Source organism: Antedon bifida, chromosome 3 (assembly GCF_963402885.1).
Source record: "Antedon bifida chromosome 3, ecAntBifi1.1, whole genome shotgun sequence".
NCBI classification, from domain to species: Eukaryota; Metazoa; Echinodermata; class Crinoidea; order Comatulida; family Antedonidae; genus Antedon; species Antedon bifida.
This window is the reverse complement of record NC_136228.1, coordinates 32,759,611-32,774,724: the sequence shown is the minus strand read 5'-3', so window position 1 is coordinate 32,774,724 and position 15,114 is coordinate 32,759,611. Positions and strand designations below refer to the sequence as shown.

Genomic DNA, 15,114 nt, shown 5'->3' with positions numbered 1-15,114 from the left:
ATATCGCATGGGACACAAGTTGACCTGTGACCCACCCACACACAAAATTAAGGCGTATATACCCGAAAGTTGGATAAAATAATATCGCATGGGACACAAGTTGACTTGTGACCCACCCACCCACAAGATTAAGGCGTATATACCCGAAAGTTGGATGAAATAATATCGCATGGGACACAAGTTGACCTGTGACCCACCACCGTTTCCAAGATTAAGGCGTATATACCCGAAAGTTGGTTTTGGAAATATTGTTACGTATAGCTAGGTCATTTTATTATGTTCGAAAGTAAAAACCAGTCGTGTATATAACCACCGCGTGTATATCCGAACTCAGTACCTGTATCGATTTGTCCTTTGATATCATCTGTAATTGTGAGAATCGAATAAAAATGAAAAAGGTAAACAATTAATATACTACTAGCATACAATTATATAGATCAATGTATGAATACCTGTTAAAGATGTATTGTCCCCCTGAACAAATAATTTTTTAAAATATTTTTGTTGAATAGGCCATTTTAATGATACATAAAAGTTATTCACTTTGAAATAAAATTTGATCGAAAAAAAAAATTATTTACCTGAGAAAATCGTAATTTAAAGTAAAAAATAGTCCACCGGAAGTCGGTTGGCTGGCAGCCAGCTGGCTTCCGGTTTAATTTAACCCTTGACCTGAATTAGCTTATGAATTATGCATATTGTATGATTCTTGCGCGTGTATGTGACCTCTAGGTCATCACAAAAAAAATACGACGTGATATGGCGAGACGACGATGTGGGAAAGTTATGTAGTTTAACAACAAAAAAAACAACTCCTATCTTGAAGAAAAGACTATGGCTAGGCCCTAGCAGATTGGTAAGTAAGCAAGAACTGTAGTTTCTATGGTGCAGCTTTGTTAGTTAGTATATAGGAGGCCTAGCTAGCCCAGTACAGCTGTACTGGCTAGTTTACTATCCCCTATCTATTGGCTATGACTAGTAGGTAGGCCTAGTAGTAGTAGCTAGTCTAGTAGTACTAGGCCTAGTTGTAGGCCTAGCTAATACTAATAGATACAACTTGTAAGCCTTATTAATAGTTATTGCCAACCTATAGCTTTAAATAGGATTAGGCCTATAACATTCATCTGTGAGTGTGAGCATGGAGTAAAGAATAAGGTTTAGTAGTGTGAATTTTGACACCACCAACTCGTCTTATTTTTAGTATAATACTATAATAATAGTCCTTTATCATTATTCATATCATTTTTCATTCATTTTAAAACATTTAATTTTCTTTTCTATGTAGAATTTGTGATTAAAAAAAATTATACATAAGAGCAGCGAAACTCAAAAAGCGAAAACTTGTGAATGGCTGCCAAAAATAAAAAATAAGGCCACCACCAGGGCCAGGAGAGATTATGGTGCTTGGTTTTTCCTTCATGATTAATTAGATTTTAATGCTAATATAAATTTGTGAAAATTGTAACTAGGCCTATACTGTACATCCAATAATGTAATTATTTTAGAGAAAATGACCAAATTATCTAAGTTAAATATTTTTTGGAATGTGTACTTTACAGTACTTAGTACTGTTATGTTGAAAATTCTTCCAAAGCAATAACGTTCAAACCAACACTCACACAATGAAACTTTTTATGTACATATTTTAATAAAAAATGTCTTTCTTTTAATAGGTATTAACACACTTGAATGAACAATATGAGCAAGTAGTGGAAAATGGTGAAGAAATCAACACAAAATGTGGTAGCAACATTCACAATATTTATTTGAACATTTCTTACTATGACACTTTAAATGGATTAACAATCACAGAAGACAAGCTATTGCTGTAATGCCACAATCAACACATCAATTAATAGTTGAAAATAAATTGTCAACAATAATGCAGAAATTCAATGAAATATACTAGTAATTAACTCATTTTTTACTGTACTGTAAATCTTCACACATTAAAATTATGGAGATTTTATCTCATGTACTGTAGTAGTATTTTTTATTTATTTAATACTGTATACAAATGTTATTGCTCGAATTATGAAAACTATACAACATTTTAAAAGCTGGAAAACAACCAACACATTTGCCGAATGATTTATAATAGTCATTAAATATTTATCTTGTGTTCCACTACCGATTCTACCGCCAGTTGCCTTTATGCAGTATGGGTCTAACCTCTGTTCCAGTCTTCATTAGCTTAAGTCTATAAATTTAAAAACAATGATGTATAAATACGAAAGTCAAATAGAAAAGTTAAATACTTCACAATTTATTACATACATATAATTATTATTTCTGTACATGAATCTGAAGTTTTTAATTTGGGGTACTAATGTACAGTAAGGAATTCCTGAAAAGTGTATCTCCTCCCTCAAAAAGGCCTAGTCTAATTTCTAGTGTTATTGTTTTGGTTGCTATCAACAACAATCTATTCTACCGTCAACTTCTTTGCTACTGTATGCTGATCATTTTCCAAATGTTCGTTTTTTGTTATCAGTTAGTCTTTTTATAGACTTAATAAAATTAATTCGAGCTCCAAATGTATATCAATGGTACATCAACATAGTAGGCCTATTTCCTGTAGCTAGTTGTGGAGTGATGGCCTGGCTAGGTGAGTACGATATATAGGACCTAGCTAGGCCTCAAAGTGGGTTCCCGTCTACTTTTCTGACCCGATTATCTGCCTGCCTACAGCTGCTGCTTGTGCTACACTACACAGTAGTAAACTACAGTGCTATAGGGCCTAGATACCCTAGCCTAGATAGCTAAGCCTATAACTATACGCCAAAAACGTCTAGTTTGCGATATATAACTATTATAGGAGGATGTGTCATTCATCTAAAATAAAATTCTACTTACCAGCAAATTAACGGCAGAGCTTTTTACATCATACGATCAGGGAAACCCCAGCACTTTCTTCTATTCGTCGCACATGCTTGTTTATTTGGTGAACAGATCGGATCTCCCCCTGTTTGGATGCTCATTAACATATCATGCATATTTATGAGCTGTTAGCTAACCATCGTTATTTAGGAATTTCTGAGCTTTATGAGTTCAAAAAAATGGTAAACTTATTTTGATTTTTTATAAGCGAAATCAATATTTTTTTCGGATTTTTTTTCGGCGAAAGTGAATAACTTTATTATAACTACAAAATGGTCTATTCAAAATTTGATTTTTTTCATCTTTATTTTTCATGTTTTGGGGGACAATACAACTTTAAGAAGCGCGGCGTTGTGATCATTATTTCAAGTTTGATAGTACCAGTCTAATTACTTGTTATTTAAGTCGGCATTCGACAAAATGCCGAAACAGGATGCGACGATGCAACAACGCTTGAAATAATAATTCCTGTAATATCAGGTGTTTACACTAGACTTAACTATCAGTCATCCGTCAATAATATTGGCGGCAACGTCATACCCATTCATCTATATGGCGTCTGAACCTTGGCCATTTGGCAACGAAAAATGGAAAGTAAAATGTCGAACTCGAACCATTTCGTCGTGTAATTTAATTTTCAAGCGGCATTTGGATATAAAGTAATACTTTACAAGGTTCTATGTTCTATTTTTGACATTTTTGGCTCATGGCTAGACAAGACAAGGCTACTATTTGATACAGGTACTTTTTGTGTAGTGTTACGATGTAATTAATGATGATCTTGTCGAAGAAATAGACATAAATGCACACACGCATTGGATGTGGGCAACGCAAGATCATGGAGACACAGTTAACGAATGAATGATATCATGGAGACACAGTTAATGAATGATCGTCACGCTTTCAACTTGATGTGCGCGTACCAACATAAACTTGATGTGCGCGTACAAATACTGATAATACAATGTATGTGCGCGTATAAACAATAATACATTTGATGTGCGCGTAAAAACACCAATTTGATGTGCGCGTACCAACACACTACTTGATGTGCGCGTACAAATAATGATAATAAAATTGATGTGCGCGTACAAATGATAATATATTATTTACGCGCGCGTTAAGTTTTTGTCACTTCATGTTGGCTCTACGATTTGACAAATAACACTGATTTCCATGTTTCTCTGAATCAATTATTTTGAAAAGCATGATCCAGCGTCTTAAGCATAAGTCTGTTCTTAAGATTCTACCTTGAATAATAAAACAATTTCTGTATCATTATATTGTAGCGACTTCTTTGTAGCACGTTTACCATTCGTGAATTCTAAAGCTATCACGTAAATGCATAATTCGTTTTGCACACATCACTAACTAAGTTGTTAAAATTAAATCCGGGCGTTAAAGAAAAGTTTTGTACATCACGCTCCTTCCCAAGTCGGTCGAATCGGGCTTTGCTTGTACACAGTAAATTCCGTCAGTGACATCACGAATCACCGACACACACAATTTGACAAACGTGTTCAAACTCAATGAAAATGGTACGACTTTTGTCCTCCGCACGCGTCAACTCCGTGTCTCTTGGTGGTGTCAATGACGCTTTGCTTCAGCGCGCCTCCGGTGACGTGTTGGTCGGCAAAAACTGTCCGTTATCGTGGTTGTTACGGAACGCAATGTTCAGTAAAAAATTAATGAATCATTGCATAATATACGATTACTTTTCTATATATTTTGACGAGCGGAATAAACAGAGAGAATTCTCTCGTTGACACTTAAAGCACCGAAGCGAACTGAGCTTAATGCGAAATGTGACGATGATACATTTTCGAAAAATCAAGCTGATACAAGAACAAGTTTGTCGCAATGTATTATTTAGGTCAACACACTCCCAAGATACATATAGGCAGTTGCAATAGTTTATCAGATATGATAAATTGTAAAAGAAACACATTCATATTAGGGGACGTGAGTAAGTAGGATCAAGAATGAGACCCACATGGCCTACTTTATCATATTTACACACCGTAGCCCAGAAACACGGGGTGAACAAGTATCAGTGAACGTCGACAGCAATAATAATGATAATCAAAAAGAGTATGTACAGCAGTAGTTACTTGTTTTTTATGGAAAATAATTTGTGGATATACGCGCGTTATAAATCTGTAAATACTGAGTGCATAAACAATGAAGACGTAAAGCTGCGTAAAAACGACAACGTCCAACATGTGACGCAAACGTCCAACACGTGACCCAAACGTAAAACGACAAAGGCGTATCGCAGGACAAAACAACGAACACGTGACGCTATCGTAAAACGATGAAGGCGTATCGCAGGGTAAAACGACACGTCGGGGCAAAACAACGAACACGTGACGCTATCGTAAAAAGATGAAGGCGTAAGGCTACGTAAAAACGAAGACGTCGACTCAAAACAATAAAGACATAACGCAGGGTAAAAACGAAACGTTGGCGTAAAACAACGAGAACGTAACGCTTATAGCGTAAAACGAAGAATCGGCATAAAACAACGAAGACGTGACGTCGACACAAAAAACGACGACGTTCTACGCGTTACAACACGAAATACGCCGGCGATTGATTTTATAACCCAATGACGACATTCGTAATTTGAAATAACGTCAATCAACAGACATATTCAGAAGCGGTATATTTTGTCATCTCTTCATGAATTATACCCAAACCTTGTGGATCGAATTGATGTGTTTAATATCAATAATGCAAATATTAAACTATATTGCTTGTACGGGTGGTGGTCTCTTGGGTCGGATACTCAAGATTATGTTGCATGCTTAAGTAAATTAAATACAATTAATTGACTTTCTTCTTTAGCTTCAGTGGGGAAGTACGTTATCAGCGCCTGAATGATTTTAACGTTCCATCGGCCACTGACCTTTTGAATGTATTTCATGTTTGTATTTTTTATTCTGGATACTATATAGTAAAATATTCCTATCAAATCTTTTGTTGCCAGTTCCAAGCTCTTTCTATAACATCGTTGCCAGTTCCAAGCTCTTTCCATCACATCGTTCCCATTCCATGCTCTTCCTATTACATCGTTCCCATTCCATGGTTTTCCTAATACTGGACATCGTTCCCATTCCATGCTCTTTCCATCACATCGTTCCCATTCCATGCTCTTCCTATTACATCTTCCCATTCCATGCTCTTCCTATCACATCATTCCCATTCCATGCTCTTCCTATCACATCGTTGCCACTCCATGCTCTTCCTATTCCATCGTTGCCATTCCATGCTCTTCCTATCACATCGTTGCCATTCCATGCTCTTTCTATCCATCATCGTTGGTAATACAGTAATTCCGATTTCACGTCGGTAGCATAATCCCAATGGCTTCACTTATAATCTCTAAATTACTGTTTTTTCTTTAAAATATAACCATATATAAAATCCATATTTCATATAGAATTTCTTTTTTTGGTGGTTAAATTAAAAATAGACGTTGAAAAGAATTAAGTACCGTACCGCAGTAATATCAATTTAAGCACAAATATATTTTTTTCATCTCTAAGTCTAATGATAACGCAATGATCTTATTTTTATAAAAGTAAATGATAAAATAATCTTCATACACATTAGCATTGAAGACCTCCATCATAAACAAACTGGGACACCGAAAAGTCACATCAAAACTGGAGCAAATATAGAAATCAAATTCTTACAAACTGGGACAATATCATATCGTAATAGACTGATTGTTTACAGGCCATGTCAGGCATGTAGTGTTCCAGGGATCACAGTCATTAAAAGTGACAACATTTCTACTATTCAACTAACAAAATCATGTTACCTAAGGCTTTTACGAAGGAATGTATCTAAACTGGATGGATTTTTAACAGATTCAGTAAAATTTACAGTCATTGATGGTCAGTTTTAGCCTAAAGCAACAGCGTTTTATATATTTTATTTCAATCCCAAATGGTTGAAGTTATACTTGGCCGGAAAGTTAAACCTCAAGTATTTTTGAGTCAATTCCTCAACAACAGCTGTTTAAACAAACTAGTGATAAAAATTCTATCTTAGATCAATATTTCATTAATAATGTACTTTTGTTAATATACTAATTAGTCAGTGACATCACAAAGACGACATACGCGCTATATCAATGTTTGTACGCGCGCGTGGAAAATTGCCTTTTTCTAATTAAATTTACGATGTTGTTTTTCTTTTTATGTGATGTTTGATCTTGGCGACTGTTCTGGATATTACGTACATTTTATTATATTATATTTATTGACAAATTGGTTTTAATAGCTAAAATTAAGAGTAGTAGTAATAATTAGTAGATTAATTCATTGTTATGATTTAAGAATATAATTATCGTGGCACGCGACACTAATTATACTATTGGTCAAAGGTTATCCGCATGAAAATAAAATAAAAACAAAATATTTTTGTTTTCTCCAAATGTAGGCCTACTATACTATAGAAAATTGTATACGTTTTATCATACCTTCCGCAGAGCGGGTACCTCTCCTGCACCCAACTCCAGTACTTTACCTTCCGCAAATTTAGGTCATGTTCTAACCTCGCTACTTCTGACCACACCCACCCACCCACTCACACACTCGAGGATTTTTTTATGTAGTTTAAAACCTTCTGAGTACAATTGTGGTCATTTTGATACCCCATGTGTATGGATGAGTGTAGTAGGGAAAATGTGTATAAAGCTATGTCTACACTATCAAAATGATGTGTCCAAATATGGTAGTAATATGCTCAAATATGGTAGTGATATGACCATCATCATGTCCATATATGGGCACATCACATTTTGTTGTCAGATAGTTTGACAGTGTAGACAGAGCTTAACAAACAAACGTACACTCTATCTCTTACAATATAGATTGTGATTAAAATCAACGGTTTATGTAACTGAAATGCATAAAATAAATAGTAATGAAATGCAGTAAATTAGTGATTGTTATATAACATTTCCATTGCATATTTAAACTTGATTACCATCAAGGTGATAAGTAAAGACTATAAAAAAACTAAATAAAGTAATAAGATAAAGATGTAGTTTACAGTATACATATTTCATTAGATAGATTACAAATATTTACATATACAAAATAATGTTATTCTTACTAACATTATCAAATGAAAAATATGATACTATACATAGGATTGTGTTACATTCAATAATGTGATAGTTATCTTTGGGGATAATGCTAATACATTAATGTACACTAGTATTCTAAGCTGATTGATAACAAGAATACATGAATTGAATACATTCTCAGAACAACCTGAATTGTTTAGCTTATACTCGCGATTACTTTTCCAATCAATGGCATGGTCTTCATTTACAATCTCAATACAATACAGTACATAAAATAAACTTATCATATTAATACAGATATATATACTGTACAATTTAAAGCGAGTTTTTGTCTCTGCGACATTAATTTTATTATAACCTCAATGGGTATTACCTTCAGCTGCTTTTAAAGATGTATTGTCCCCCAAAAACATGAAAAAATGAAGAATAATTAAATTATAATTAACTTTGAATAGGTTATTTTGTAGTTTTAATAAAGTTAATCCCTTCCGTAAAAAAAAAAAAAACAAAAAAAATAATGATTTCTCATATAAAATGACAAAATAAATGGTAAAATTCAACCAAAAACCCAGCAGCCAATTTTACTATTTTTTGCTTTGAATTAGTTTTTTTCAGGTAAATAATTTTCTTTTTTCGACTCAATTTTTGTTCAAAGTGGATAAATATTATGTGACATTAAAATGGCATATTCAACAACAAAAATTAAAAAAATACTTTTTTAGGGGGACAACACATAGATACAAAGATTCTATACGGCTTTTTTTCTGAATGTTTTATGGTATACACAGTACTAAACTATATTCACTTTCTGAATTAAACTTCAATTCAAATTATTTTTGTGTTTATTTCTTTGTGCTTGTCATTCGTTTGACCATTGAGGAGTTATTGTACCTCCATGGTTTGACCTATTGTTTAGATACCATGTGTGAACAAGGATCAATGACATTAATGTTACTCTTCGCTGTTATGATCGTCATACAATAACCGAAATACAAGCAGAGACTCTCCCATTGGAGTATAAACAACATCATGTATGCACAGAGGAATTTCACAGACGTCAACAACAACATAACAAAACATAATTAAGGGTATTCATGATGTATTGTAACCATAATAAGCTCTAGGCTACCTATTAATTAACCATGACAATGTACTGCATGACTGCAACACCAGCATACATGAGTGAGGCCCCATACCGTGGTAGATGGATGCGATATTAATAGTAGTATTATACTTTCTGCATTAGATTTAAATTTTTTGTTAAAATGATACACACACATTTTATCATTATACATTCATCTACTCGTAGTATATTATACGTACAACGTCTCTGTGGTCTCATAAATGGATGGTGATTACTGCCTACCTGTTGTGAGTAATAACATATTCAAACTCCATGCTTCTCCCATGTCACTAGGCATTACATATATCATTGCTGTTGTACTTAAAATTACAGTCACCTAAGGGGATGATAAAAGGTGAGAGCTGGATATCTTGGCAGTTTGAATACTTGGAATTAAAGTCAAATCCCTCTGTAGCCCTAAAGGTATGTGTTGCAGGATGAGCATTTTTGGGAACTTTGCTCGTTTGATGACAAAGATAGTAACACATAAAGTCTGTTTACATTACAATAATGATCAACTAGCCCAGGTGAGAGAATGAAAACATTCACATAAAAATAGCATCATGGTCTTTTTAATCTATTTGCAAAAGCAAAACCAATAATTTAAAAATGCAATGACGATGTATGCAGATATCATCTTACAACTTTTTGGCCTATCAATACACCATGCTTAATGTTATTTATACAAGTTCTTTTAACATGATAAAAAGAGTATTATGAACACTATTTCAGTTTAAAAGGATCCCAATGGAAATAAGCTAATGAGCTTTTTGGGATATCCTGGAAAATCTTTTATAAATGTATTTATTTGTAATGTCAGTTATCACTTTGTATGTATATTTTATGATGATGTTCCTAATAAATTCAAATCAAATCATGACTAAGTTAATCATGATCAATGTTGAATGTGAATAACTGCCCATTAGATTTGTGATTGGGAGTGAATTACTAACTACGAATAACTGCTTTACAACGCGATTGATTGATTGATTATTTATCGACCAAATTTTTATGCAATAAGTGCAACATATGGACGGCTAAATTTTGTCAACTCCTACAAAATTCATGCTAGCGCCCTCGGGACCATGGGCTGGCAGAAATGTCTAGCGCCCTCGGACCACAAGCTGGCCCAAAAAGAACCACAGACTGGCCGTGTGTTTTACGACCCCTTTAGAAAAATTCAGTCTTCTTGAAAATGAAAACTCTTCCAAAACAAGTCCGGTTTTTTAGATAGTTGACTTAAAACAATTACAAGTACCCATTGTTAGCTTGGTTTGCATTCCATGTCGCCATCTTTTGATGCTTTTAACTTCAACAATTCCTGCCTAACATCCTTTTCCATTTTAAGAACTTCAGAAGGTTTTGAATACTATAGTATAAAAATAAGTGAATGAAAGAAGAAATGATAAAAATGACCCAGTATCATCATAAGGGTCGTCATATGATCTTTTTATCACACTTGTATTTTTGTATTCATGACTTTATATATTTATAATTGTTTGAGCTTGTCAACGAAACAAATTTCCTTTTGGACCAATACATTTCTGTATTCTGTATCAATGAGTCTACTCTATAAAAATCATAGAATCAAGAATTTATGCATTATTTTATTTTTTATTCTTTATACTGGGTGGCCTCTTTACCCTACTCATCTTGAAAGATGTACAGTACCATTTTCATATTTATACTGGACAACCTCTTCACTCAAAGACTGGTCTCCCAGAGAGTCCAGTTATGATCAGTGGCTTTGATGTACTAGTACACCGGGGTAACCCCCTACTAGTCTTGAAAGACTACAGTACAGTACTATCTATTTTTTTTATTTATACTGGACAACCTCTTCACTCAAAGACTGGTCTCCCAGGGGGCCCAGTTATGATCAGTGGCTGTGTGTACTAGTACACCGGGGTAACCCCCTACTCATCTTGAAAGATGTACTAGGTTCTTTAAAGAGCACATGAGCTATGTGTACACTGGACCTACGGTTTATAGTCCTTATTCGAGAAGACTCATTCTACCATGGAGCGAGTGAGCCTTAACGCTTGCCATTGTTATTACAATATTTTTGTAGTATTTTATAATATTATCAGTCTATGAAATGCATTCTATAAGGTTTTGGTTTTAAACAGAAAATATATTTGATTATAATACTTACGCTTATAATGAGGGTATTGTTTGCATGGGCTTTGCTAATTGCACTCTGTTCCAAGGGTAGTTTCAATCTATCAATATCTGGAATTGTAAATTTTTTGTAGTATCTGAAAAAAAATAAAATCACAGATAAAAATTTAAATTACAGTGTGAGCCACAATTTGAATTTGGTCCTCTACGGAATGACGGAGATGAAAAAGCGGCTACCATTTTCAAAACACTGGGAGATGCAAACAATGCAATCTGTCACACTGGCGTAACATAGAGACGCTGGAGGCCTCAGGCATTTTTAGCCTTTTTTCTACATATTTTAATTCCTGTTTTTTCCTCTAGGCACTGCTCAGGGGCCCCATGAGCTCTGGGGCCCATGGGTTTAGCCAGTGAGCGCTCATAGCCGTTACTCCACTGACTGAATAGTGTACCATGTCAGCTTTTCATCAGACTAATGTTTTTGTTGATTGATTGATTGAGGTGTGAAACAAAGACATCCATAATAACACATGGCAAAATCAAACGAAGATGCAGAGTACACAGAACTTCTTTTAGTATATTCTCATTTGAGCATATAAATCAAACTAAACCATTATTTATTAACAACATTTATCCAGAAAGCTTTAGATGGACACACAGTTTAATTGCTTCTACACCATAGAAACAAAGGTGATAAGCCTCTAGATTAGATAAAATACCATTTTGACAGTTACCTCTATGATTGATAGAGTTACGTTCATGCCTATTGGTAAGAAATTCAACTTATAATATCAAGTCTATTAAGCTTTAGGTTTAGCTAGCAAAAGTAGCAGGGCATGTCAATGTAGCTTAGTCTAGGTGCTACTTTCTGTAAACAGTTTGAAAAAAGAGGTTTCTTCTTCTTTAAACTCGGTGAAAGAAATCAAGGGAACTACCCAACTTATATGTTTTACAACATACGTTCAATGATGTAGCCAATCAGACGCGCTGAAATGAGTCACGTGTGTGCTCTTTATTTTTTTCAATATCATGCACTGGAGTGCAAAAAGTGTACACCAAAAAAAGCATAACAGCACTGTGGCAGATACTGATCGCGCAAGGCGCTACACGATTACGTACGAACCAGTCACCTGTGCTGCAGCCCCATTTAAAAAAAAACACACACCACATATATCTTGTCATTTCTGGTACATGACTGTTTTGCTAGGCCTAGGCGGTGATTGGTCTCCAACAGAGTGGTGTTTGCCACAGTAGGCCTAGCCTAGGTTTATTGTGAAATAGTTCATAGACCCATGTTATAAAACAAATAACGCACAAGTTAGTGGAGTAAGTGGAGATGGTGCATCCTCTCAGTTTCTTTTTGTTTTTTGATTGTAAAAGTGCTTTATAAATCGAACATTAACATTTCTTCACAATGTCGTGTATGTCGCAACATTGTAAATACCCTTGAGTGCGTCGCATTTCCACTAATGCACTCTGACTTGTGCGTTATTTGTATAATAATAAACAATTGCAACACCTTGTTGTGCCTTACTTTTTATTGGTTGTTCGAATGATGCAACATCTCTGTTCTTTGTCTACTGTCACATCATATGTTTCTACTGGATAAGGAATATTCCGCACTCGCCACTGAAATGAATCTGCTGTATCTTTTCTAATGAATATTGGCTGTAAACAATGAGTAATTGAATTAATTTAATACTGTTTTGTATTGATATTCTGTTATCCTGATTATTTTGACAGATATGTCAAATAATTTAAATGTGAAAAAGGAGGACCAACTCTGCCTATCTGATGAACTATGAGCCATTATAGAGATTGAGAGAAGAAAAAAATCTTCACTGTTCATATACTATAGCCTTATAAATAGACATAAAGAAAACATTATTATCTACAACAATCCGAAGAAATTACAAGAAGCGTTTGCAGTCCGACATATACAGATATAATAATATAAATATGAGCAATAAAAAAGTGCAGGAGAGATAAAGGTAAGCATCACATGTTACTTTTTATGAACCTCCTAAAACCTGTGGGTTATGTACAGTACAAGCCAGTCTGTGCACCTTAAATTGCTGTTGAACGGACTGTGGCTTTTGTCTGGCTGTGGTAGTTTTAGGCCTAACCCGATTTCCACAAGTGCCTTGAGCACTTTGCCGGATATATATGCTTGACAAATCTTATTATTTCAATCTTTATTTACTTACTACTTAAGTCTTTAAAAAGAGAGTAACATCTAACTGAGTAAAACAATAAAACATTTCTACATTACTAAATATACTTTTTCTTTGTAATTTCTTTCGGTTTTTTCTCTCAGCGCTTTGGGACAATCTTTTGATTGTATAAGCGCTTTATAAATCGAACAACATTACATAATATAGATTTAATGGAAATAATATGTCACTTTAAACTTACATTTGAACTACTTTCTCTCAACAAAGTCTGTTCCAAGCTTGTGGATTGCAGATCCTCACCCACTTCAAAATCCCATTTTCCAGCTGCACCTAAAGTTGTCTTTTTCCTCCACTTACGAACTAAACAAAAATGTTTGAACAAAAAATTAGCTTTCAGATTTACAGACTAAAATAATTAAATAATAATTTTAAGAAATAAATAATAATTATTAAGTTTTGTAAACATTTTAGAATTTCATTTTTATAGATTATTGTTTGGAAATATACTGCATAACAAATTTGCACAAACTTCAGGAATTAAATCAACCTATTTGTTTCATTTCATCTATTAAGCTCTGTCTACACTATCAAACTTTATGTGACAACAAAATGTGATGTGCCCATATATGGACATGATGATGTCACATCACTACCACATTTGGGCATATCAACAACATATTTGGGCCCATCTTTTTTTTTTTTGGCAAACTAGTTTGATAGTGTAGACAGAGCTTTAAACATGTTTTCATAGAGAAAGAAAATACTGTGTCCTTGCGATATGGATGTAATCAAATTATTAATACCAAGTAGTTGGCTATCTTTTAGATCATATTCCTCAGCCATTTCGGTTCCATCAGAGAAGCTGTAATGCACTTTTTTTCTTCCTTGAAGTTAAATAAAACCAAAACAGAAAAAAATGATATTAGGTTGGTTGGAGGTAAATAATTAAAAAAAGATTAATCATTATTTAACAAAGACACAGTAACAAACTTGGTTAGAAGAAATAGATAAATGTTATTTATAATAGGATAAAAAATGTTATCAAGTACATCATACATGCTAACAATAATATTTAAAATGTTATTGTGATATAATTGGACGCAATAAATTTATACATGTTTAAAATTGTCAAAATACTGATTAGATTTATTCCGAAACTGAAGACCATTGTCTATGATAAGTGACGTTTTGGGTCGAAGAAACTGATGCATTTTAGAATGAAAAGTCCAACAATATTTTTTTTTTGATATATTTTTATATCATAAAAACCCTGCGGGGCAATACCGGGTGTAGAATAAGATTAGTATGACTGGCTAGCTAGGCCTAGTACTGTAGTGTAGACAACTGAGTGAGGGCTCTCTCTAGACTCTAATCTAAGTCCAGGCTAGGCCTACTCTACTACTACTATCCTAGGCCTTGTAGGTCCCTAGATAGGCGCTGCAGCCTAGCCTACTGTCTCACTGTGTAGTGTCTGGGCTAGCTAGGCCTAGCTTTTTCTTAGGTAGCCTAGCCTAAAACAGTGGTATTTTTCCTAATAAAAACGTAAAATATATCATTTTAAAAATACCATCTTGTACTAATGCAGTTTTCTTTGCTGACTGCAAGTATTGCAACCAAGATGAAGACATTTTATGTCTGTTTCTTAAACTTTCAAAACAACAAAACTCTCAGCGCTAAAAAAAAAAGATGAATGTTTAGAGTGCGCCCTCACCAAC

General features: G+C 34.1%; 1 protein-coding gene and 1 long non-coding RNA gene across 2 annotated transcripts; one reads left to right on the top strand and one right to left on the bottom strand.

Moving 5' to 3' along the window:
• Positions 1–617: 617 nt before the first annotated feature.
• On the top strand, positions 618–1,974 carry LOC144837615 (uncharacterized). Its single transcript, XR_013611533.1, has 3 exons — positions 618–856; positions 1,286–1,400; positions 1,674–1,974. It is a non-coding gene; the product is annotated as an uncharacterized LOC144837615 (long non-coding RNA).
• Positions 1,975–7,839: 5,865 nt separating this feature from the next.
• Positions 7,840–15,114, bottom strand: LOC144837756 (protein DPCD-like). The gene is made up of 7 exons (XM_078692999.1): positions 14,967–15,114; positions 14,203–14,283; positions 13,641–13,759; positions 12,760–12,893; positions 11,260–11,362; positions 10,363–10,473; positions 7,840–9,441 (listed from the first exon to the last, which is right to left on the bottom strand). Exons 1-6 carry the CDS (start codon positions 15,025–15,027, stop codon positions 10,369–10,371), a joined length of 603 nt encoding a protein of 200 aa, XP_078549125.1. The 5' UTR covers positions 15,028–15,114; the 3' UTR covers positions 7,840–9,441; positions 10,363–10,368.

Bases quoted from the DNA above. Each gene is read 5' to 3' on its own strand.
- LOC144837756 (XM_078692999.1), bottom strand. From the start codon at position 15,027: ATGTCTTCATCTTGGTTGCAATACTTGCAGTCAGCAAAGAAAACTGCA. The intron at 12,894-13,640 runs GTAAGTTTAAAG...CATTGTTTACAG, and splicing joins TGAGAGAAAGTAGTTCAAAT to CCAATATTCATTAGAAAAGA. The intron at 10,474-11,259 runs GTAAGTATTATA...TTTATACTATAG, and splicing joins ACAATACCCTCATTATAAGC to TATTCAAAACCTTCTGAAGT.